Raw genomic sequence first — 22,583 nt, forward strand, 5'->3', positions numbered from 1 at the left:
TCGGTCGAGTAATATATTTTTCGAAAGTTGAAGTCGGAGTAGACGTTGGAATCGTGAAATATAACGTCATGATTCGAAATCCGGACACTTAGTAGCATATCATTTTTGTTATAGCTGGCAAAAAATCATGTAATAAGTTGGAAATGTAGAAATATCATCAGGACGTAGTATAAACAGTCAGTTTCAAGAAAATGCATGCAAAATATGTCTTTTCTAACAATTTTTCATCAGAATTTGAAAATTAAAATGACTTGTTGTGCTTCGAATCCCGGACACTGATAAAAGCTGATTCGAAATCCGGACACTTTTGCTTCGAATTCCGGACACTCGATTTTACTTATGAATCGCACAAATTTGGACTGAAATGTTAGTGAATGGCATTCTTTAGGTCTCAAATAAGCTGTTAACATTAAAACAATCGATAGTTTATATAAAAATTTGCTAGAATTTAAGGAAATCGAAACCATAAATTTCTGCTTTGCCTTCCCGGTGCTTCGAAAGCCTATGAAATATTTCAAGTGAAATGTTTCGCATTTTTGGTAAACTTAAAATTTTATTGTATTTAATTGTTTTGGCATTAACTACAGCGTTCAAACAAACTTTAAATGAAAGTTGATGTTGGAATTCATCAAATAACACAGTTTTGACATTCATAATGCAAACTTATATCCAAATAATTGATAAAACAAGATGAAGTGTCCGAGTTTCGAAGCGTCCGGGAATTCGAATCATGACGTTATACAGAACCTGGAATCGAATTCAACTCGTCAGCCTCCTTATTGAGTAAAAAAAAATTCCTAGAATAAAGGAATGTTGTACTTTTTTTTATTTCATTGTTGATTTATGAAGTGATCGTGCTGTACAGACTATTTTTGAGTCACGGAAGACTATTTTCGACTTTTCCATTTCAACACGTGTCCACTATAATGTACACCAGCAATGGCCGCGATCCTATTGAAAAAGGTGTCTCAATAATTAACATGTATTTCCCCAAACAATCAATCGTGCTTCATCCGATTGATTAGCACCCAATCCGGTGGGACACGTGTCCGCCGAAAGTTCACACGTGCTCCAACGTTATTGTACTGTAATTTAATGTAAAGTGACAAATCAGCAACATCATCACAGTAACCTGTTTCCACCGCCACCAACACCAAGCCGAAGAAGCTTCCAAGGAGGCTGTGGCTGGTGTGAGGGTGGGAATCCGCCCCTACTTGGCCATCTTCCCGGTGAGTGAGAGAGCAAGAAGTTGAGGCGGGAGCGAGACGGCCCGACGGCGAACGAATGAACTCTCACTTGGTGAACTCACCAATACTGGGGCAATGTTGTCATGTCAACATGCATAGATTTCGATGCTCTTTCGCTTACACCCACTTCTGCAGAGTGAGAGAGAGAGAGTGCGCGAGCATAGAACGAGGTGTGAGCCCCGCAGAGAAGGTCGAGAAAAACTACCCCTCGCCAAGGCATTACTGCGTGCGTGCGTGTGAGTTGCCTTGGGCGATACTTGGGTTTGGGTGTTTGGGTGTGAGTGTGTGTGCGTGAGTTCATCGAGGGACCCTCTTTTTATTATTTTTTAATATTTATTTGATGAGCTGTGGCTTTCTGCATTCAGTTCGTGGTTGACGGTGGACGTTAATGGTTCTTGGCTTTGGGATTTAGTGAAAGTTTGTGTTTTTTTGGGGAAAATCGTGCATAGGAGTGCGAAGAGTCAGTTTTCGTACAATCGTGAAACGCGTAATTGTGAAACGCTTCTGTGGACCTGTGCAAAAAAACAATTACAAAAGGATACCAACTATTGTTCTGTGAATCGCTGTGAATAGTGAAGGGGTTCGTGACTTCGGATGTTGCAGCGGGATCTGGTGGCCAGTATGCCGGCCGATAGCCATCACCACGTGCTGCGGCCTTCGCCGTTGCAGGAGAGCACGATCTCGAAACCGCGCGCCGTGTACAGTATCGACCAGATATTGGGCAATCATCACCACCACCACCACCATCACCTGAGGACTAACGGCGGGTCGACGGCGGCGATCCATCATAACAATAACAACAGTATTAGCGTTAATAACAACAACAATAACGGTGAGTTGATCGAGCAGAGTGACGTTTGATAAGGAAGTAGGTGGCTTATCGTGGGAGTTGGGACAGCTGGCGGAGTTCAATTGGCTAATCGTAATCTAATAAATCAATTGTCGAATGTTTCCCCCAGTTATACGGAGGGTTTCGAGGAAGAATCGGTTCGATTGTATTCTAGGAAGTCAGAGGTTGATGGTTGGAAGTGATTATTTATTGTTATTTTAATATTACCCTTGGTACACATGTCAATTCCTGGTCAATTGCATTGGGGGTTTATTGGGAATATCAGCCAGTTTTGCAGTCAATGTCCGAGTAGATTATGCGTGGGTGGAAATGTGTCGGGGAATAAAAACATTTGCATTTGGGTTGTATTTGATTACATACACCTGGTTAAGTTCTGTTCTTCGAAATTTGTTATTTCTCGCTTAATTTATCAAAAGGTCAAATGTACATAGGAAACCCATGGCGCATTGGTTGTTTTGAAAAAGTAATCTACATTTTAAGAGAAGGCATTATTGCACTTTAGGATTTTAATGATTTACTTGTAGTATTCTTTGATTTATTTATTTTAATTAATACATTTCTTTCAAATTGACTTAAAAGTCATTAAATCCTGAATTAGTGTTCAAAAGGACGCAAGTGCCAACGTGACTCCTGACACGAATTTGAACTTTCCCAAAAACAAAACGAAATTTTTCTTTATTGGGTTCAGAGGTTCATGTTTTTTTTTCTGTAAATTAAATTTAAAAAAAATCTTGTGTCCAATGACATTTTTAGTTAACTTATTTTTGATATGAATATTTCAAATTAATTAGTTACTCGAATTTATGAAACTTTATTTTTGATTATCAGTTTGGTTGCTTTCTTATATATTTCAGGATAATTATAATATTTCGTTCTTGAAATCATAAAATTTTCTAAAATATTACAGTTTATACATTTTTTTAAACATAAATAAAACAAATTAGAAAAATCCGTCTTGACCTTTATAGTTTTGCTTTGATTTGCTTATAAATTAAATCAATAATATATATTCAGCCCATGAAGCTGAGCCAACAATCAAATTGTCTAGGAATATTATTGACCATTGTGGCACCCCCTACAGCGTGATACAGACCCGTAATGCTATGCTATGCTATGCTATATTTCAGCTGAGCGACTCATTTTCATAACTAGTTTTTAATTGATCAAACTTTCTTCCCGATTTAAAAAAAAATATACAAGGTGATTTTCAATTTGTTGGTACTATCCAAAACGCATTTTGAAGCATTGTTTAAATGAAAATTTGAGTACAAAAAGTTAAAAATAATGATGATATTATATCGGGAAATGGTGACAGATTACTCCAATGTCATATTTGGAAATTTTTATCCACGATAGTCTCATAAATATACAATTGTCAAGAAAAATATACCAAATTAATTTTGTTTCCTAAAAGAGCGAATTTTTTTTCAAAATCCTCGCAAAGTTGACAACTTTCTTCAGATATTATATTGAAGAAGTATATTTTCTCAATTGTTTAGCTTTGTGATAAGTTTTCGCACTCACTTGAGATTTTTCACTCATAAAATAATTTAAACGTTCAAAAAAGTGCCAAGTACTTGCAAATTACCCTCTTCAGCCCCCTTGCCAAATCCCGCCCGATTATCTCACTCACATTTACGGCACCCAAATCTGCCCCTTAATTTGTCCTAATTCCATCGTTCATCCCTCAAAGAAGCCTCTTTGCTCCGGCATTTATGGCTACGAAATTTACCTGAGAAGATTTCGCATACCTTTTGTGTCAAATTCTATCTGGCCACTCAGCCCGGGAAAGGATTAATTAGGATTGCGGTTGACCGACAATCCCCGGGGGATCAGCTTCCATTTTCCCAAACAGACCCCCGAAAAAAAAACGTCGTCATCGTCATTATCAATTTCGAACCAAATTGGAACGCGCGCGACCCCCGCGGTCTGATCCTCGGATAATTGCATATGAATAAAAATATTCCAATAATTGGCTGCCAATTTGGCCACTGAATGGGGACGTGGGGAACCGCGTTCCCCGGAAGGCTTTCCGAACAAAAAATCCGCCGTTTCTTTGATCTTTTTTTTTTTTTGTTGACTCCCGGCCAAACTCGGGAAATTTGTCAACAATCGAAATTTAATTGGGGTTTGAGGGGGGTGACGGCCATAAATTGCGCCCCACCAAACCGCAATGATCATATTAACAAGAGGCGAAAATTGACACAGCGAGAGATTGCTCGGTTTTTTTTTTAATTTCCTGGGAATTTGGGCTGGAAATCTGCTGCGAAGCAGCGAATTTCGCGCGAAAATAAGTTGAAATCATTATGGGAAGCTTTTCGGCTTTTCCAACCTCTGTTTGATTTTCCACTTTTCCGTTGTTCGATCGATTGAAAATGCCAAACACCGTCATGTGATGCTGCTGCTGCTTCAGGGGGGAAAATAACCGATTTTATACGTATCACGAAACCATCTTGCGAGGGTTGAGGACGGCGATGATGGCGATGAAGGGGATTTTAATATACTGATAATTATGGTTTAACAAGGCAGTACGCAGCGGGTGACACCATCAGGCAGCAGCGTTTGAAGTTGTTTGGGATGCTTTTGCATTTTTATTTTTGGTTATTGTGTACTTGAAGCTACTTTTTTTTTGTTAGGTTGGAGGGGAATTGGCCTTTGCGTATGTTTTCGTGTGTGTTTTTAAATGGAACAGATTTTCAAGTGATATTATCATGTTAATTGAAAGGAAAGGGGATGAATTGCAGGGCGCAACAACATTTGGTGAAATCAGATCACTTATAAGATACATTAAATATGCTTTGAAATCATTAAATTTGAAGGTTGGTGACATTGCGTAAACTTTTTTATTGTCGCCATAAAAATAGTTTGTTGTTTTGTGTTCGAATGCAGAAAAAATATTTAATATATAAAATTTATTTTTGTTGGCAAATGGTTGTTGGGGGACTTCCCCTTTTTAGCAATTGGTTTACCCATGCAAGTCTCCATACAATTTTTGCAGCTGTCCGTCAATGGTACGTAAATATTCAAAAAAATTGTACCTTTTAGAGAAATTTTCTATTCGGTTAGACATAAGACAACAAGTCTTCGGCAAAGTTAAGATTTTTTTGCTAATTTTAAAACCAGCCTTTTTTATCAAAAATCTATTTTGAAAAATCCGTATTTTTAAATATTTTTATATGTTTTAGGGGACAAAAGCTTGCAGCTTTTAAGCCATTGAAAAGTACTTAAAAAAAAGGCTGGTTCAAATTTATTCAAGTTTTTGTCTGTCCTTCGAGGTCGAGGGGAAACGCAATTAAAAAAACAAAATTTCAAATTTCAAGCCCAATTTTCATAATTTTTTAAGCAAAAGGTATCACAAAAAGCTTTATAAAAATGCATTAAACATTATTGCAGTTTTGTTACTACCAAAAATTTGCAAAAAAAATCAATGAATGAATGGCCTAGTATTAAATAGAATTTTTAAACGAAAATTAATTCATAAAACATTTGAAATATGTTCTTAAAGATTGATTTTAACAAAAAATTGCAGCATGGCTTAATTTTCAGTGCTGAAAAAATGGGGAATTGTGAAATAAAAAATTGAAATGACGGCCAATATTTCAAATGAGCTTAATATTGATTTTGTAAGCCTTTTTAAATGTTTGTACCAAAATTATAAAAAAATTAAATAGATTCAGAAAATATCGGCGATAACTGACGATCTAATCTAATCTTAAGTTACTTCCTTACTTGAAATTATTCAATAAAAATCTTCTAAACTTGTACCAAACACCTATATTTTAAAATATGACTCAATTTTAAAAGTATAGGGGTCATTCCAGGTCAACTGAGTACACTTTTGGACTCGACCTTCACCGATTTGGACCAAACTTGGAGGGAACGTTTATCTATCGATAGTTAACAGAAATCCCAAATTTGGTGCTGATTGGACCATCCCTCTATTTTTGGCACCGCCCTCTTTTTTGGCAATTTACTAAAAAACTTTTTTTTCTTTTAATCATAACTTTGCAACTATTTGAGCAAAAGACTTTCTACAGGTTGCATTTTATAGAAAATTGTCCAAGGAATTCGATAAAAATAAAATTTTAACCCTTAGATGCCCACTAATATTATATTTTAACGTTTTAAGTATAAAAATTCAGTTTTGACCAATTGATTATATTTTTATTTTTTTTATTTTATCGCCATCGTGTTCCCCGGACAATTTTACATAAAAATCAATATAGACTTCAAACTAAAATGAACTATTGGCGAGATACAGCGATTTTACTGAAAAAAGTTTGATTTTGCACTGCACTCTGTACTATGAATTCAAATCCGAAATAAGTTTCTCACATATAAAAACCGAATTATGCGAGATTCATTCCTTTTTGTTGAAAAGTACACCATGAACTTCCGAGTGCTGCGCAAAATCAAACTTTTTTCAATAAAATCGCTGTATCTCGTCAATAGTTCATTTTAGTTTGAAGTCTACATTGATTTTTATGTAAAATTGTCCGGGGAACACGATGGTGATAAAATAAAAAAAATAAAAATATAATCAATTGGTCAAAACTGAATTTTTATACTTAAAACGTTAAAATATAATATTAGTGGGCATCTAAGGGTTAAAATTTTATTTTTATCGAATTCCTTGGACAATTTTCTATAAAATGCAACCTGTAGAAAGTCTTTTGCTCAAATAGTTGCAAAGTTATGATTAAAAGAAAAAAAAGTTTTTTAGTAAATCGCCAAAAAAGAGGGCGGTGCCAAAAATAGAGGGATGGTCCAATCAGCACCAAACTTGGGATTTCTGTTAACTATCGATAGATAAACGTTCCCTCCAAGTTTGGTCCAAATCGGTGAAGGTCGAGTCCAAAAGTGTACTCAGTTGACCTGGAATGACCCATAGGATGTCTGAAATTTTCACAATATTTCATTTTTTGATGCTATAGTTTAAAAAAATTGCAATTTGAATATTGTGTCGTAAAATTTTGTACATGTTTTTACTATACCAATAAAACTAAATGTTTTTACATTTTTGTTTTTTTATTTTTTGATTAGCAAAATAAAATGTTATTTTTTTATATTTGAATTTTAATTATTTGAAACAAGGGTATCAAATACTTTAATCTGTAAACAACCATTTTTTACAAAGCGTTTTATATGTTTCGACCCGTAAAATAAAATGCTTTTTTTAAATAAATACGCAAATTTGTGTTTTGATTTTTCCTACATTAGGCTGGTACAAATTTTATTTAAAGTATTTGTCCCCCCCCCCCTTCAATGTTAGACCGAAAAATCAGGGGGCAAAAAATATTTTTTCAAAAAACTTCAATATTTTTATGAAAATTTAAGTCAATTTTAAATGAATTCCCCTGCGTTAAGAATCATTTTAAGCATGTTTGGGTTGATTTAAAAATCTTTTGAATTTTTGAAAATTTTCGATGTCTACTATCGCTAAAGTTTTTTTTTCGCTAAAATTTTTGTTTTCGGCAAATTTTACATTTTTTGAAAACTTTTATTGCAAAACAACTGAACTAGTGTAAAATACATTTTTAAACACTTTTTCTATGCAAATGTTGAAACTATGGCATGTTATTTTAATATTTATATTTTTTTATTTTTATGCCTCCCCCCCCCCCTTCGACTCCGGCCAGAGCCGAGGGACAAAAACTTTTAAAAATATTTGCATCGGCCTTAGAGATTGTAGTTTAAAAACATAAAATGGTTACAAAGTGCTGCATTTTTTTCAAAATAATTAAACTTTTAATATTTGAAATATGAGTATCAAACAACACAAGCGTAAAATTTTTATATGTTTTAAATATAAAAATAATATAAAAAAGTTGATTTTTTCCCGTTTTCGTCATTTTCTCACTTTTGCGCGGGGCGCGTCGAAAACCCCAGTTTTTATTTTCAAAAAATCGTATCTCAGAGTAGTGAAAACATAACTCCACCATTTTTTGAAAAAAGTGGTTTTTGCGAAAATCGACGAAAATTGCCATTTTTTGGACCACCCTAACACGGCGTAGGTCACCCTAATGGCCAAACAAAAAAAATACGGGTCTAATTATTTCGGCCAAGGAACCCCCAGAAAAATTTTGAGCCCGATCGGAGAACTTTTTTTTTCGAATCATGCTGTTTTCGTGGGGAATTGCTGTTCAATGATATTTAATGAATGATCATTAATGATGTAACATTCAGAACTTTTTTTCTGCATATGCAAATTTTTGTATTCAAAATTATTAAAATTGCTGATAACTTCATTGTTATGGCTAGATGATGAGCTTCGATTTGAAAAATCGCCAAAAATACATTTTCAACCAATTTTTGATCATTAATATGCATTGGAAAGAAGAACTATTAAAATTATAGAAAATTCATGGGTTGAAAATTTTACTTGTTTTATGAGGCTTTGCCAATGTTTTTAAAATTTATTTTTGTAGGGATCAACTTTGGCTGTGTATTTTGCTAACATTTCCTATATTTTAAGTAAAAACAAGTATGCAGTATTTTTTCTAGTGTCCCAGACTATGCCTCTACGCATTTTTTTACAATTTAAATGGTATCGGTGCCATTCTATAGCAGAAAGTGAAAAACAAGCAAAAATTTTTTAAAAGTGACTGTGAAAACATGAAAAAATTAGATAGGCGAAATGTAATGATAGGAGGTGGTAGAATAGACCAAATACTACCAAGAACAAACATAAACTAAACAAGATAAAAGCAAATTGAAATACTAAAAATGAAACATTAAAAACATAAAACAAGAGAAGTAATTTTTTTGAAGAACAAAAGTTTCTAACGGGGAATATTTAAATTTTCGAAAAAAAAAATTGGCAGCAGAGGGTTAATTTTGGTCATTTATTATTTATTAGCCGGGACCCGTGGTGTAGGGGTAAGCGTGGTTGCCTCTCACCCAGTCGAGACCTTCTGGGATCAAAGAAGGTCCCGGTGGCATTTTTCGAGACGAGATTTGTCTGATCACGCCTTCCGTTGGATGGGGAAGTAAATGTTGGTCCCGGTCTAACCTAGTGGTTAGGTCGTTAGCTCAGTCCAGGTACAGGAGTCGTCTCCCTGGGTCCTGTCTCGGTGGAGTCGCTGGTAGGCAGTTGGACTAACAATCCAAAGGTCATCAGTTCGAATCCCGGGGTGGATGGAAGCAAAGGTGTAAAAAGAGGTTTGCAATTGCCTCAACAATCAAGCCTTCGGGCACTTAGTTTCGAGTAGGAATCTCGCAATCGAGAACGCCAAGGCAATGCTGTAGAGCGAATAATTTGTTTTTTTTTAATTATTTATATAATCTCACATATTTTTGTTTTCGATTCTGTGAGAATAATATTTAAAAAATAAATACATAAATTTTATCATGTAATGAAACATTCAGAGCTATTTGGTTACCTTGGAAAACAAAATTGCAAAAAAATAACTCTTCCACAACGATTAATCCTTTCCATGGCCGCCAATTCCGCCCCAACGTCAGTATCCCTTTTGAGAACGAAAATAAAAAAACGTTACTTAATCCACCTTTAGGTGGTTGGTGCCTTCCTCATATTCATAAAGTCAATACATTCAGTAAAAATAGCAACATTCCCTCTTAACATGTTTAACAAATCAACTTTATTACTCATTTCTTTTGATATGGTTCGCAGACCATCAATATTTCTGGCTCATCGGCAAGGTCTGATAAAAAATACCTATCCAACGATAGTTCGCATGGAAGATTCAGACAATATTTTTATCACAATATCTGAAATCAAACCTCTAAAAAGTGTATAAATAACACTTAAGTGCCAATAACTTTTAATAGGGTTGTCAGATCCTTGATGTTTTAGGCTCATTTGAAAGGTCTTTCGATTATCTAACTAACGATGGGTCGCATGATGGACCCGGACATCATTTTTACTGAAATATCTGAGATCCGGCCTCCAAAAAGTGTATAAATAACACTTAAGTGTCAATAACTTTTGACAGGATTGTCAGATCCTTGATGTTTTGGGCTCATTTGAAAGGTCTTTCGATTATCTAACTAACGATGGGTCGCATGATGGACCCGGACATCATTTTCATTGAAATATCTGAGATCCGGACTCCAAAAAGTGTATAAATAACACTTAAGTGCTAATAACTTTTGATAGGATTGTCAGATCCTTGATGTTTTAGGCTCATTGGAAAGGTCTTTTTAATACCTTTCTGAAAATGTATAACATGACAGGGTTTCTTACAAAAACCACCCTTTTTACAATCTTCCGGACATACGCCAAAATCGTTTTTTTTAGCATAACTTTTGAAGTACTTTACTAAACTTCATAATTTTCAATAGGGACTTATGGGACCCCAAGACGAATCGAATGAGACCAAAACGGTCCAAATCGGTTAAGCCAGTGCTGAGATAATCGAGTGCATATTTTTTGGTGCACAGACCCACATCCCTACACACACACACACACACAGACATTTGCTCAGAATTTGATTCTGAGTCGATAGGTATACGTGAAGGTGGATCTACGAAATCAAATTAAGAAGTTCATTTTTCGAGTGATTTTATAGCCTTTCCTCAGTAAGGTGAGGAAGGCAAAAAGCAATCGCCCACGACCGGCAACGTCCTGTAACCTGGCCCACGTTCACTCGGTAACCGGTTACGGATTTCCATACATCGCGCAGCGCCCGGGACGCGTCCCGCATGATGATTGCTTAATTGGGGCTTTCAGGCTCGGAAAAAATCGCCGTGGCTCTCCGCTGCTTGGACCGATGTTTCAATTTTTGATTCGAGGAAAAGAGGATAACGATAGAATTAATATAGATTTGGGAATTATTCAGGGTTTTTTTTATCTCTGACGTTCATGTCGGCGGATGTCGAAAGGACATGAACGAAATCGTTCAGCTTTTTTTTCTTGTTTCATTTATTTCGAGAAGAGCTGCACAAAAATTGGCGCACAAGTGGAAACGATTTCGATGGTGGGACTTTTTTTGTGTGTGCGTTTTGGGGAAATAGCAGACAAGGATTTACGGGGACTTCAATTTTATGACTTTTTTTGTGGAAATATTGTTACTTTTATAAAACAAATTCTGAAAAACAATTCTAGTTAAAAAAAACCCGAATATTTTCACTGCTAGGTGAACATGATTTGAAACTAGACAAATAATCGTTCTATTTGATTTTCATGCTTTTTGTTTGTTTTTCTGTTCGCAGACCAGGACTCGTCCCTAAAACGCGAGGACTCGCCGGTGGAGCCGCACGAAAATGGCGTCGACGTGGACAACGACGACGACATGCCCATCATGGGCGATCTGGACGGCATGGACGGTGACCCCAACGATATGGGCCGGCCGAGGAAGATTCGACGGTATGTCCCAATCGGCTTTCAGTTGTTTGTTTCAGAGTGGGAGATTAATTCTATTTTTTTGTATTTGCTGTTCTCGTTTTGATTTCGTTTGATAGATCTCGGACCACGTTTACGACCTTCCAGCTGCACCAGCTGGAGCGGGCATTCGAGAAAACGCAATATCCGGACGTGTTCACCCGGGAAGAGCTGGCGATGCGGCTGGATCTGAGCGAAGCGAGAGTTCAGGTTAGTACAGTTCTTTCAAAAATGTGAAATTTAGTAAAATTACATGGAACCATGCCAGTTCATGCTACTCACCACTAGATGTCGTGGTGCTGAATCGTTCTACTTGCATGCAATTTGAATCTTTTAAGAAGAACTTGTATGCAATCTTCCCGAAAGAAGCTGTAAATTAGCTCTCATCCCAAAGCAGAGCCAATCACGCCGGTAAAAACCCAAAACAATTATCCCGGCGGCGCAGCAGCCGTAATTGGCTCTCCCAAACACAAAAATCTCACTCGCTCGGGCGCAAATCTCATCCAATTAGCCCATTCAACACCGCGCACCCATTACAATGTTGTCAGCGGCACGGCCCATTAACGGGCTTCTCAGCACTAGAGAGTGCTTCCGAGAGCCCGCAACAATTAGGCGCAGCTCCACAGCTAATTAAATCATGCTTTCAGCTGGTATCGTCCTGGCACATTAATTGCAATTATGGGGCAATTAAAGTTAGATTCGCCTCGGCGGCCATTAGTCCTCCCGACGGTTTCGATTCGGTTGTGCAGTGCGATAACATAATCGACGGCTCGGGAAAGCTGTGTGTCCTTGGTGGAAAAAGGGTGGGGTAGTGAGGAGGGAGGGGTCCGGAAAATGACGCAAATTTACTTGGCTAATTTTCTCATTTCGGATTTCCGGCTTTCATTCGGCGCGCTCGTCATGCACTTTTGCACACATGTGGGAAAAAGTTAGGGTGGTTCAGTGAGATGGGAGTTGGAAGCATACGTGGAAGATGCAGACTTGCTCGCCAAACTCTAAAAGCGTGAGTCGTTAGAGTTGTGAGACGCTAGAAGCGTGATATGCTAAAGAAGTGTGTAAAATTAGAGTTTTTTTTTCTTAACTTATTTTTATTAGGTCCTTTTAGGTGCTGTGACCAGGTTGGGACCGAAAAAGTGTGTAAAATTAGAGTTGTGAGACGCTAAAAGCTTATGAATGACATTGTTGCAGGGTGGCCAGTCAAGTTGGGAAATCGGAAACGTTGGGAATTCTTCAAAATCCATCAAAAATCGGGGAAAAGTCGAGAATCTGTATTTTTTGTTAAAAGGTCGGGTTTTTTTTCAATTCACTTCTAGTTTAGGGTTCCAATTTTAATCTATTTTAGTCTTAAAATGCTATTTAAGGCTCTCACGGTGCTACCTGTCCTGTTCTGGTAGAATTGGTTTTAATTCCCTCTAATCAATTTCTAAGTAACCTGGGCCGGACAATTATCACACATATATGACGAAATCCAGTCTGCAACCTGCTAAGATCACCATCTCCGTGCGAATGCGAATGCGAAAGCGAAATGCTATTTAAGACTATAAACATCCTAATAAATATTGGATGATAATGATGGCATGCATTTGACATCTATTTTCATAATATATTTCAATAATCACAAGATCGTCTGTAAATTATCTTAGCTTTGAGAAAAATGTATTTACAAAAGCCGACTCGGTCCTAGCCAGGTCCCAGTACCGAAAAGGACCTAATAAAAATAATTTTATGAAAAAAATATATTTCAATAATAAAAAAAAGTTTCTATTTTGTGAATCAAACATGAGGTAACATCTATCATAAAACAACAACAAAACTTATTAAAACTCAAAAGAAATAGACCCTAACTTCAACGTCAATAGCCAGCTTAATGCTATGATTTTTTTTCATTTTGTCACATTGCTTGAATATATTTTTCAATTGTTAGATTTCCATAAACTTTTCTGGAGTATTGGTAAATTTTTTAACACAAAAAAATTGCGGTGTCCTGGTCACATACGTGTGAAAAATGTGTAATTTTACATAAGAGATTCGTGAAACTGTCATTAGTTTCTGAATTTCACATTTTCACACATTTTTTTATGCAAAATTATATGTTGAAAAATTACAAAATTGTAAGTAAACTTTGTAAAAACATTTTTCAAACTAATTCCTAACTGGTAGAGCTCGTTCAAAGATTACGTCCATGAATAGAGGGAGGGGGTAGAGACTGGAAGTAGTATTTGCGCAAACTCTTATCATGTTTGAAGCGTTCTTGGATCAAAAATAAAATCAATAAAATAATCTAAAAAATTTTGTCATTTTTTCGATTTCCAGTTAAAACCAAGTATCAAAAACTTTATGTTTGTAAATTTTAACAATTAACAGCCCTCGGTTATTTTCCAAAGATTAATCGTTTATATTTTTACTCTCAATCAAAGTAATGAGTACTTCCATTTTTTGAAGTTTTTTAAATTAATTTTTCATTTAGTTTCTGCTTTTACTAAAATCGGAAATAGTCTTTTGAATTATCAAAAAGAATAGATTTTTTTTGTCAAATGCTATTTTCAAATAATAATGTTTAGTCATTCTTAAAAAATGTTTATTATTTGAGTACTGGAAAAGTCGAAAAAAAAATCGGAAATTCGAAAATAGGATTTGAGTGGTCACCCTGTTGTTGTGAGACGCTAGAGACGCTACGATGTGAGACGCTTAGAAGAAAAGATGTTGTTAGTATCGTGAGGCGCTAGAGACTTCAGACCAAAGGCGTGACAGTTCAGACTTGTTAGATGCTAGAAGCGTGAGACGCTAAAGACGTGAGATGTTACCCAGTCACGGCGTTCTAGCAGATCTGAAAATTTTAACAATATTCTAGCATGAATGTTAGCACCACGAGCATTTATTTCCAAATTGGGGCGTTAGACGCTAGAATCGTGGTGCTTGAAACGTTTATGTTATGAGTATCTAGAGGAAGGAATCTTAAACAGAAAAATAGAGACGCTTGAGACATAAGGAGTTGAAGTCATACGGTGATAGAAGCTTGAGAAGAGGTGGAGACGCTAAGGGTATTAAACGTTTTAAGCATGAGACGCTGAAGGCATGATGCGTTAGAGGTCTGAGACACTAAAAGCATAAATCGTTAGAGGCGTGAGACGCTAAAGGTGTGAAACGTTCAAGAGAAAATACTTTAGATGCGTGGGACGCTTGAGACGCTAAAGGTATGAGGTGTTAGAGGTATGGTGACGCTAACAAGAAAATACAATTTCAAACTGTTATTTCAACTCACCAAAACCACCCTACTGCCCTAAATTGATCCATCACAAGTTAAGAGCCAATCTACCTCTCAAACCCACCCTCCGACCATCACGATCCTTTTCTGTTGTCAGCTGCTTTTTGATAGCATCGCACCCCTCATCACCAGGGCAGTTAGTGGCACCGTATATTTATTTGAAGAGTCCCTGAAAGTAGCTCTCCGTGCGCAGAGTTAAAAAACGACCGTCGAACAATAGATAATCGTTTCGTACACGTGTCCGCGTTCACCCCCTTTTTTTTCACCGAGCGATCTTAATTGAATGTAACAAAATATCGCTTTTGTATGGGCAGTTTGTACCGACGCAATTGAAAAAATCAAACGATGTCAATTAGATCGGATTTAATGAGCTTAAAAAAACGATTTTCTCGGAGTGAAATGTGTGAAACTCAAACATGACCCTGGACCGAACATCTCCCTGGAGTGCCCAAAGTGTGTAATCCTTTTTTAATACACCCATCGTTATCGACATCGATCCGGCGAAGAAGATAACCGTTTCGTCTCAGTTGTTTGAAGTGGTCACCCGCGCCCTCTCCTCCTGGTGGCCACTAAAAATTTCAATTACGAAAATTAATTTAATCCCCAATCCCATTTTAAAGGTGAATTAGGTTAGGATGCTCTCGAGCTCGATTTCACCACTCGGAGGAGGAGAGAATCTGAGAGCAAAAGTTAGTGGGCGCTTGTGTGTGTGCGTTGAAAGTTGATAAAAGTCTTCAAAACTTGAGGGGGAGGAGTTTTCCGGGCTGAGAGCTGCGAGTAAAAAAGACAAACAGTAAAAGCATAATAGCCAATTGAGGGCGGCGATCTGTGTGTGGCCCCACCGCCGGCACCTCGAGACGGTTGTGAAAGTGAAGAAGTGATTTGATTTGTTGCTAAAAGCTCTGTTTGAAAGGAGTTGGAACGTCTTGAAGATTGAGACGGCTGAAGACGATTGAAGACGAATGAAGCAAAATAAAGACGACTGAAGGCTAGTGAAGACAAATAAAAACAAATGAAATCCACTGAAGACGATTGAAGATGGCAGATGACGGCCAAAGACGATTGAAGACGTCTATAGATTACTGGAGACGATTAAAGATGACTGAAGAACGCCTTGAAGTCTAAGACGGCTGGAACTTGCCTGAAAACGATTGAAGACGGTTGAGGACGAATAAAGACAAGATGACATTTTAAGACGATTGAAGACGTTTAAAGATGACTATCGACGTTTAAAGATGAATAAAGAAAGTTTAGACGGCAAAAACATCTAATGAATACAGAAGACGACTGAAGACGATTGAAGACGATTGAAGTTGACAGAAATCGTTATAAAATGACTGAAAATGACACAAAAAGACACCTTAAAGAGCAAGTAATCAAATCAATTCCTACCATCCCGGAAAACAATATCGGCAACCCTCAACGTCCTCGTTGACTGGTCCATCCTTCGACGGAAAAAAGGATACGCAAACAAAAACCGGACATAATCTGCTTTTAATATAATAATATCGTTTTAGCACACACGTCACGAACCGGGGCCCATCAAAGGGAAAAAAGCAAGGGTCTTCCTGACCGATATTGAGCAAACAAGAGCCCGACTCGTCTAATCGATCCCATCAAGAGCCCGGGCGCACAATTACGCAACGATTAAGGGGCAGCTGTCACTCGAGCAAGTGGCACACACACGGAGGGAAAAACAAAGCCAATTTAGCAAAATTTCGGGGAAAACTGCCCATGGTAATTAAACCTGATGCCAGTACGGTAATGGACGCCCTTTTCCACAAAGTTCGGGACGCTCTTGACCCCCGAGGGGGTAGCCCGATATGCAAACGATACCCACGTTGAAAGTAGATAATTATGTCAGCTTGTTGGGTCGTCGTAAAGTGCATTTTTGGCCGCCGGCGGCGACCGGATTGGCTGGAATTTTAGCGCCGTCGAGGGTGTTTTCGTGCGATAAGCCGGCTGTTTGACAGACCTAATCGTATTATGAACCTTTGGGTGGAGTCTCGACTTTATCTGATGCCAAGGGGGCGATAAACGCAGAGTTGGATGGAGGTCTAGAAATTTACATGATTTTTACTGAATTTGTAGAGCACTACAATAATATCATTAATTTCATAATTGAATGAAAATAAATTGAATCGTAAACTCTTCAAGTCTACAAACTCTCCAAATTGAAGAATCACAAAAAATTAAATCTTGGGCTCGACGATTCGAAAACATTAAAAAATTAAAGTACTTTGCAAATCATAAACTCTCCAATTTCTGAAATCTCCCAATATCAAACTCTCCAAAACCAAGAACTACTAAACATCTAATTATTTGAACTCTCCAAATCGTAAACTCTCCAAATCTAAAATTCGGAGATCTCCAAAACATAAACTCTCCAATTTCAAGAATTCTACAAATCATAATCTCTAAACTCCAACTCATATTGAGCCTTCAATCCCCCGTCGAAAATGCTCATTTGCTCGGCGTTCCGGATTGCCGGTGTGGAAACGCAGTGGACCACGTCGGACGTGACGTTCCACGCGCAAATCCGCCGTCCGCGTAAATCCTGAGAACCAAAACGACATGGTTTTTACATGCAATAAACATCGGCTAATCCGGAGCGCGGTTGACGGCGACAAATCCCTGCACGGAGGAAATGGCGAGGGGGAAAAATTAAAATTCCAAATTCAAATATTGTCAACCCCTGTGCGCGCACGATGGCCCGGTTTCGTGCGTAACAATTGAAAAGAGGCAAAATGCTTGACTGGGAAGGGGAATGTGCAGTACACACAGAGGATCAAGAGCAAGCGATAATAGGGCGAACGCATGGACATTGTATTAATTTTAATTGTAATATGAAATTAATCGCTTTTAATATACTTATAATAAACATTTTTCCGTGCGAGACTCGGAACCGGGCCTCGGACCGTTTGTAATGTGAGAACGTGATGAATTACCGGGAGGGGTTCGCATCGCGTTGACAGACGGTGGCCAACGAATTTGAATTTCAATGGCGCAATGGAAGTTGGTAGTTGCGTACAGTTTGGTTAGTTTGGTTACGACGGGCGCGATTTGCATAAATTTGTGCCGTTAATTAGCGCCAGTGGATTCGCGAGAAAAGATTAATTGGACCCTCGGGTTGAGGTCTTGTTTGTAGTCGATTAGCTATGCTTCTTGAACGAAATAGTGTGGATTATCCCTAAAGAAGGTTACTAACATTCCCTACCTGTTTGTAAGTTAAACCCTTGATATTTTCATATTTAAATTGATAGACAAGCCTAATTCGCATCATTTGAGTGAGATTGTTAGGAGGGAATGTTAGTAATTGTTAGGAGGGAATGTTAGTAATTGAAAATACTTGATTTATTGTTGTCAAACCACCCCTGCCCTACAAATCATGATTGAATTTTAATCAAATCAACACGTTCCACCGCTGTAAAACGTGTAATTTTCCCATTTAACCGCACAGATCGTCATTAGCTCGCCGATTGTGTCCCAACGCATCTCCCCGCATACACGTCCAATTAAAGGACGATTATTTCGAGCAACATAACCTCATCCCGATTTACAAAATTGCCTCCAGGCCACCACAAACCCAAAGCCCAGAATTCAAATTTGGCGCCTACACAGAACCCCGGTGCGTGTGAGAACCGTCCCGAAAGAGGGCTTCAAGCCTTTCACACTGAGGCACAATGTAAACAACCTCCCTTCCCCCGGTTCCCCTCACAGAAATGGAAAATTGCCCTAGAAAAAGGACCTCCCCCTCTTCTAAATTGATTCAATTGTCCTCGCCAACAATGAGTCCCAATCGGAAATTCGAAAATCGCTCTTTCCCAGCAGAGCTTGCCTTCTCCGACCGATCTGTTTCTATTTCATTTCATTACGCTCTGGAGAGGTGCTGCTGTGCGTGCAGTAGGTTCCTTCGAGATGCTCCGGTCATCAGCGCGGCCGTTCCGGCGTGACCAAGAAGGCTACGCTGGAGGAAGATGTAAATTTGCCTTCTTCGAGACAGGAAATCAATTTAGAGAGCAATTCTCCGGAGATTCTCTCTCTCCGACAGGTCGGAAGAATTTGATTGATTCCGAGCATCGTTAGGGTCGTTAAGGTCTTCTCCTTCTGAAGGAATCGAATCAATTTGGAGCACTTCCGGATGTTCGGTACCGGTAGTTCACAATACACAAAATTTACGTACAACTTCGGTGTCTTTTCACAGCTGAAAAGGGCTTTCACTTACCTGAACTGAACACGGGTGGAGCAGCAGCTTGCTTTGTTTTCCTTCCGCAAAAGTGACAGCTCGGCCAGCCGTCCTAATCTGACGTTTAACGAGGGGTGCGCCGCGGCGCGACGAGTTATCCCAATTTTCTTCACCGGAAAATCCTCTCTCCTCAAGTGGGCTAGGAATTTCCCAAGATTGAGTAGGGATTTCTCTACCGGGGGTAATTGGCGCAAATAATTGGTTATACTCTCCGTCAATTAGCCGCCGTCGCCGACCGGAATCCGGTGCGCGCGGGTCCGGAAGTCAGCGCTAGCGACGAAGGAGACGACGTTTTGCCGTTCGTTCCGCCCCGGTGGATCCGAATGGATGGGAAAATTGGATCAAATTATAGACACTTGGCGTTCCGAGGAGGGAGTAATGAAATAATGCTATTACGTTGTGGCGTCTGAGCCGACGAGGGGCGTGACGATTGTTTAGGGGTTCGTGGATCTTCTTTTGGGGGAAAACAATAAAGCTATTATTAATTTGTGATTTTTCTTCTTGTTTAATTGCAGGTATGGTTCCAAAACCGTCGTGCAAAGTGGCGCAAACGAGAAAAAGCCATGGGTAGAGACACATCTGCTTTTCTACACCACGACCAAGGTAATTATCGCATTGTTTGGACACCGTTTTTCGAAAGGTGTTGAAGGCAGAAGCCTCCAATTAAACATCGATCAGCACGCGGCAGATGTTATCGGCTTGGTCTAACCTAAAATTTGTCTCTTTTCCCCTAGGAATGCCTGAATTCCCGCTTGGCCTGCCCCTGCCGCACCAGTTGACCCACCCGGGCCTCCCACCAGCGGAGTTCTGGTCGGCCAACTTTGGACTCCATCCGACGCTGGTGCCAGGCTCGGGCCACCCGCTGATCCACCCGACCATGGTGCCCAACTACAAGATCCCGCACTTTCACTCCCTGCTGACGCAGTACATGGGCCTGAACTCGCTGTTTGGGGCGGCGGCGTACCCGCAAAATCTGACCATCAACACACGGTTGAGTCCACCGAACAGCCCGAAGGAGAGTCCCACTGGGGGTGCCGGAGCCGGAAACACCAGCAGCAGCTCCAGCTCGAGCAGCTCCAGCAGTAGCAATCTGAGCGTTGGAAGCAATAGTATCAACACTAGCAAAGAAAGCGTGGCAGAGAAATAGATTTAGGGTTAGGTAGAGAATGAGCTTGAGATGCAATATTTATTGTTAACTTATTGAATAGAGGCGAAAACGGAGCGGAATCTTTGTGAATTTGAAAGTTGACAGATGGTGGCAAAAACAGCATTGACTTGCCCCTCGGCACCTGTCAAACAAAGTAACATGTGGTTTTTGCCGCCATTTTGTCAAATGTTAAGGTTAGCTTCGGAGAATTTCTCTGTTTTGACAGAGTAAGTCAAGTGGATTGTACCGAGAGAGGTAGCGAATGTAAATAGGCGCGTGTGTGTGTGTGACTAAACGTCGATCCAACCAAGGTACCAGTGCTGCCAGACACACGGTTTGGTTTACAGCGCACTCACACAGCTGCACAATTAGCTCTAAGACAAACAGTATTAAAATTGAAAGACAAAAGATTTAAACCTGTAGTCGTGTTTTTATTTATGTTCCCACCTTTTGGATAAAACAAAACAATACTTGTACATAGAATTTAAGCGTACGAATTGGATTCTTAGCAAAAATAAACACAACAAATAAGAAAACCCTGAACAGAGTTTCATTCCAACTCTTCGATACATCTTAAGCGGACGTGGTGGTCGTCGTTTCACCGGAGTCATCACCCCCAATCTTCTCCTGGATCCAGTCGCAGAACACGCCAACATCGACAAACACATCCGGCTGCTCGCTTCCGCAGGCCTCTCCGGCACTGTAGCTGGCAACACCGACCAGGGTGTTCTCGTGCACCGCCGGACCACCAAAGTCACCCTGCAAAATCAAAACAAAGCATTCAAGTTTGTACGTCACCTCAAGTCAAGATCTGTCAAAAACTCACAAAGCAGGCCACTCCCTTGTTTTCCTCCCCGCGGAAGCACAGAGCTCCCTCGTAGAACGCCTCCCCCAGTTCCTGGGCGCACTGCTCGCCACTCAGCGCGGTCACCGTGGCGAACTTGAGCTTGTAGCTAGTGTTCTCGGTTTCGGCGGTGCGGCCCCAGCCGGTCACGGTGACCTCACCGGCCCCGTTGAAGGCACTCTCGCCCACGGCGACGGCCTGGACGGTTTCGGAGAACGCCACCGGCTTGTTGATCTCGACCAGCGCCAGATCGAACCGGTTCTGGGCGTACTGTTCGTGCACGTGGACGGTCTGGACGCGCCGGAACTGGCCGCCCATCATGAGCCGCTCGCTGCCGGCGAACACGCGCAGGGATTTCTCCGGGATGCTGTGGGGAACGGGGAGGAGGTTTTAGTTTTGGGCGTTCACATTTTATCAGATTTAAGGTGAAACGGGACACCAGTTCTTGGAGAAGTTTTTAAAAACAAGCAGACTATGACAAACAAACAAACTCGCGCTATTTCGTGCTCAACAGATTGCCAAACTCGCAAACAACGCAATGTCAACAGGCTGACGTTTTTTATACCAATGCATAAACTGTCAAAAAGTGCGAGTTTTTGTTGGATTGGCATTGTCTAATACCTGCTTGAATTCAGACAGAACTTGTTTAAGTTACGACATTTTCCTTAAATGTGCTTCCAAGAATTCGAGCCGTGTTGTCACGTCAAAACCAGTTATCAAACTCATGTTGACTTTTCAAACCCATTGTTCAGCGATTTCCGAGCAGGTGGTTTTCAAGCTTTTGACAGCTGTCAGTTGTTCCAATTAGTGAATTCTGATTCGCTCATTCTAATGCAGTTCCATTTTAATAAGCGAATCCACTTTATAACATTAAAATTTTATTGAATACAGTCTAGACTCGATTATCCGAAGGACTTTGTTAAATTTTACTTTTTGTTTAGCAATTAAGTTTTACTATTTGTTAATATCAAAAAATAGTAAGCGTTATCAAATTACAAAAAAAGATTAGAAAAAATCATAAAATTTTCAAAATATTGAAATTTGGAGGTATCATAACTGTACCATTCTTTTCTACTCATTTTTTTTGTTGAAAATATTGAGGTTGAAATTCTCAGAAAAAAACACTCACCGAACACCATTCTGGAAGACACACCGGGCAGCAGTCAACGCGAACCGTTCGTGCACCAGCACTCCTCCGCAAAGCAGCTTACCCTTGCTGGTCAGGGCCACCTGGTACGGGAACTGACCGCGCTGGGCCAGATCTCCACCGGTGATCCGAACCGAGGCTCCCTGTGCTAGCGCCAAAGAGGTGGCCGCCACAATCGCCAAAAGAATGAAACTATTCATGATGATGTTTTTTTCTACTTCGTTGAATTCTCGACTTTTCAACTGTGCTCAAAGCTGGTACTGCTGAGTGAAGCCAAACGGTACTCTTTTTATACTCGATTCTTTATTTTCGCGAATTCTGCTGATGCTGATAACTCCACGCTGCTTTCTCAAGAGGACCACTCGAAAAATTAATCCCCTACCCTCTCAGCCTGGCTTAGGCACTCTGTTTCCAGGCGATTCGCGAAAGGGGTTGTAAACTCTCAATTTTTGTCGAAACTTTTATTTGAACAATTGCAAACAATGCTCTCACTC

The 22,583-nt window shown here is 39.5% G+C and overlaps 2 protein-coding genes across 2 annotated transcripts; one reads left to right on the forward strand and one right to left on the reverse strand.

Annotated features, from left to right (window-relative positions):
• The first annotated feature begins 1,599 nt into the window (after positions 1–1,599).
• Positions 1,600–20,357, forward strand: LOC120429260 (retinal homeobox protein Rax). The gene is made up of 5 exons (XM_039594479.2): positions 1,600–2,079; positions 11,272–11,425; positions 11,521–11,650; positions 19,467–19,554; positions 19,686–20,357. Exons 1-5 carry the CDS (start codon positions 1,842–1,844, stop codon positions 20,096–20,098), a joined length of 1,023 nt encoding a protein of 340 aa, XP_039450413.1. The 5' UTR covers positions 1,600–1,841; the 3' UTR covers positions 20,099–20,357.
• Positions 20,358–20,508: 151 nt separating this feature from the next.
• On the reverse strand, positions 20,509–22,357 carry LOC120429261 (serine protease SP24D-like). Its single transcript, XM_039594480.2, has 3 exons — positions 22,072–22,357; positions 20,925–21,309; positions 20,509–20,857 (listed from the first exon to the last, which is right to left on the reverse strand). The coding sequence occupies exons 1-3, from the start codon at positions 22,287–22,289 to the stop codon at positions 20,672–20,674; spliced, it is 789 nt and encodes a 262-aa protein (XP_039450414.1). The 5' UTR covers positions 22,290–22,357; the 3' UTR covers positions 20,509–20,671.
• Positions 22,358–22,583: the final 226 nt, after the last annotated feature.

The sequence above is a fragment of the Culex pipiens genome, chromosome 3, assembly GCF_016801865.2.
Source record: "Culex pipiens pallens isolate TS chromosome 3, TS_CPP_V2, whole genome shotgun sequence".
Classification (NCBI taxonomy): domain Eukaryota; kingdom Metazoa; phylum Arthropoda; class Insecta; order Diptera; family Culicidae; genus Culex; species Culex pipiens.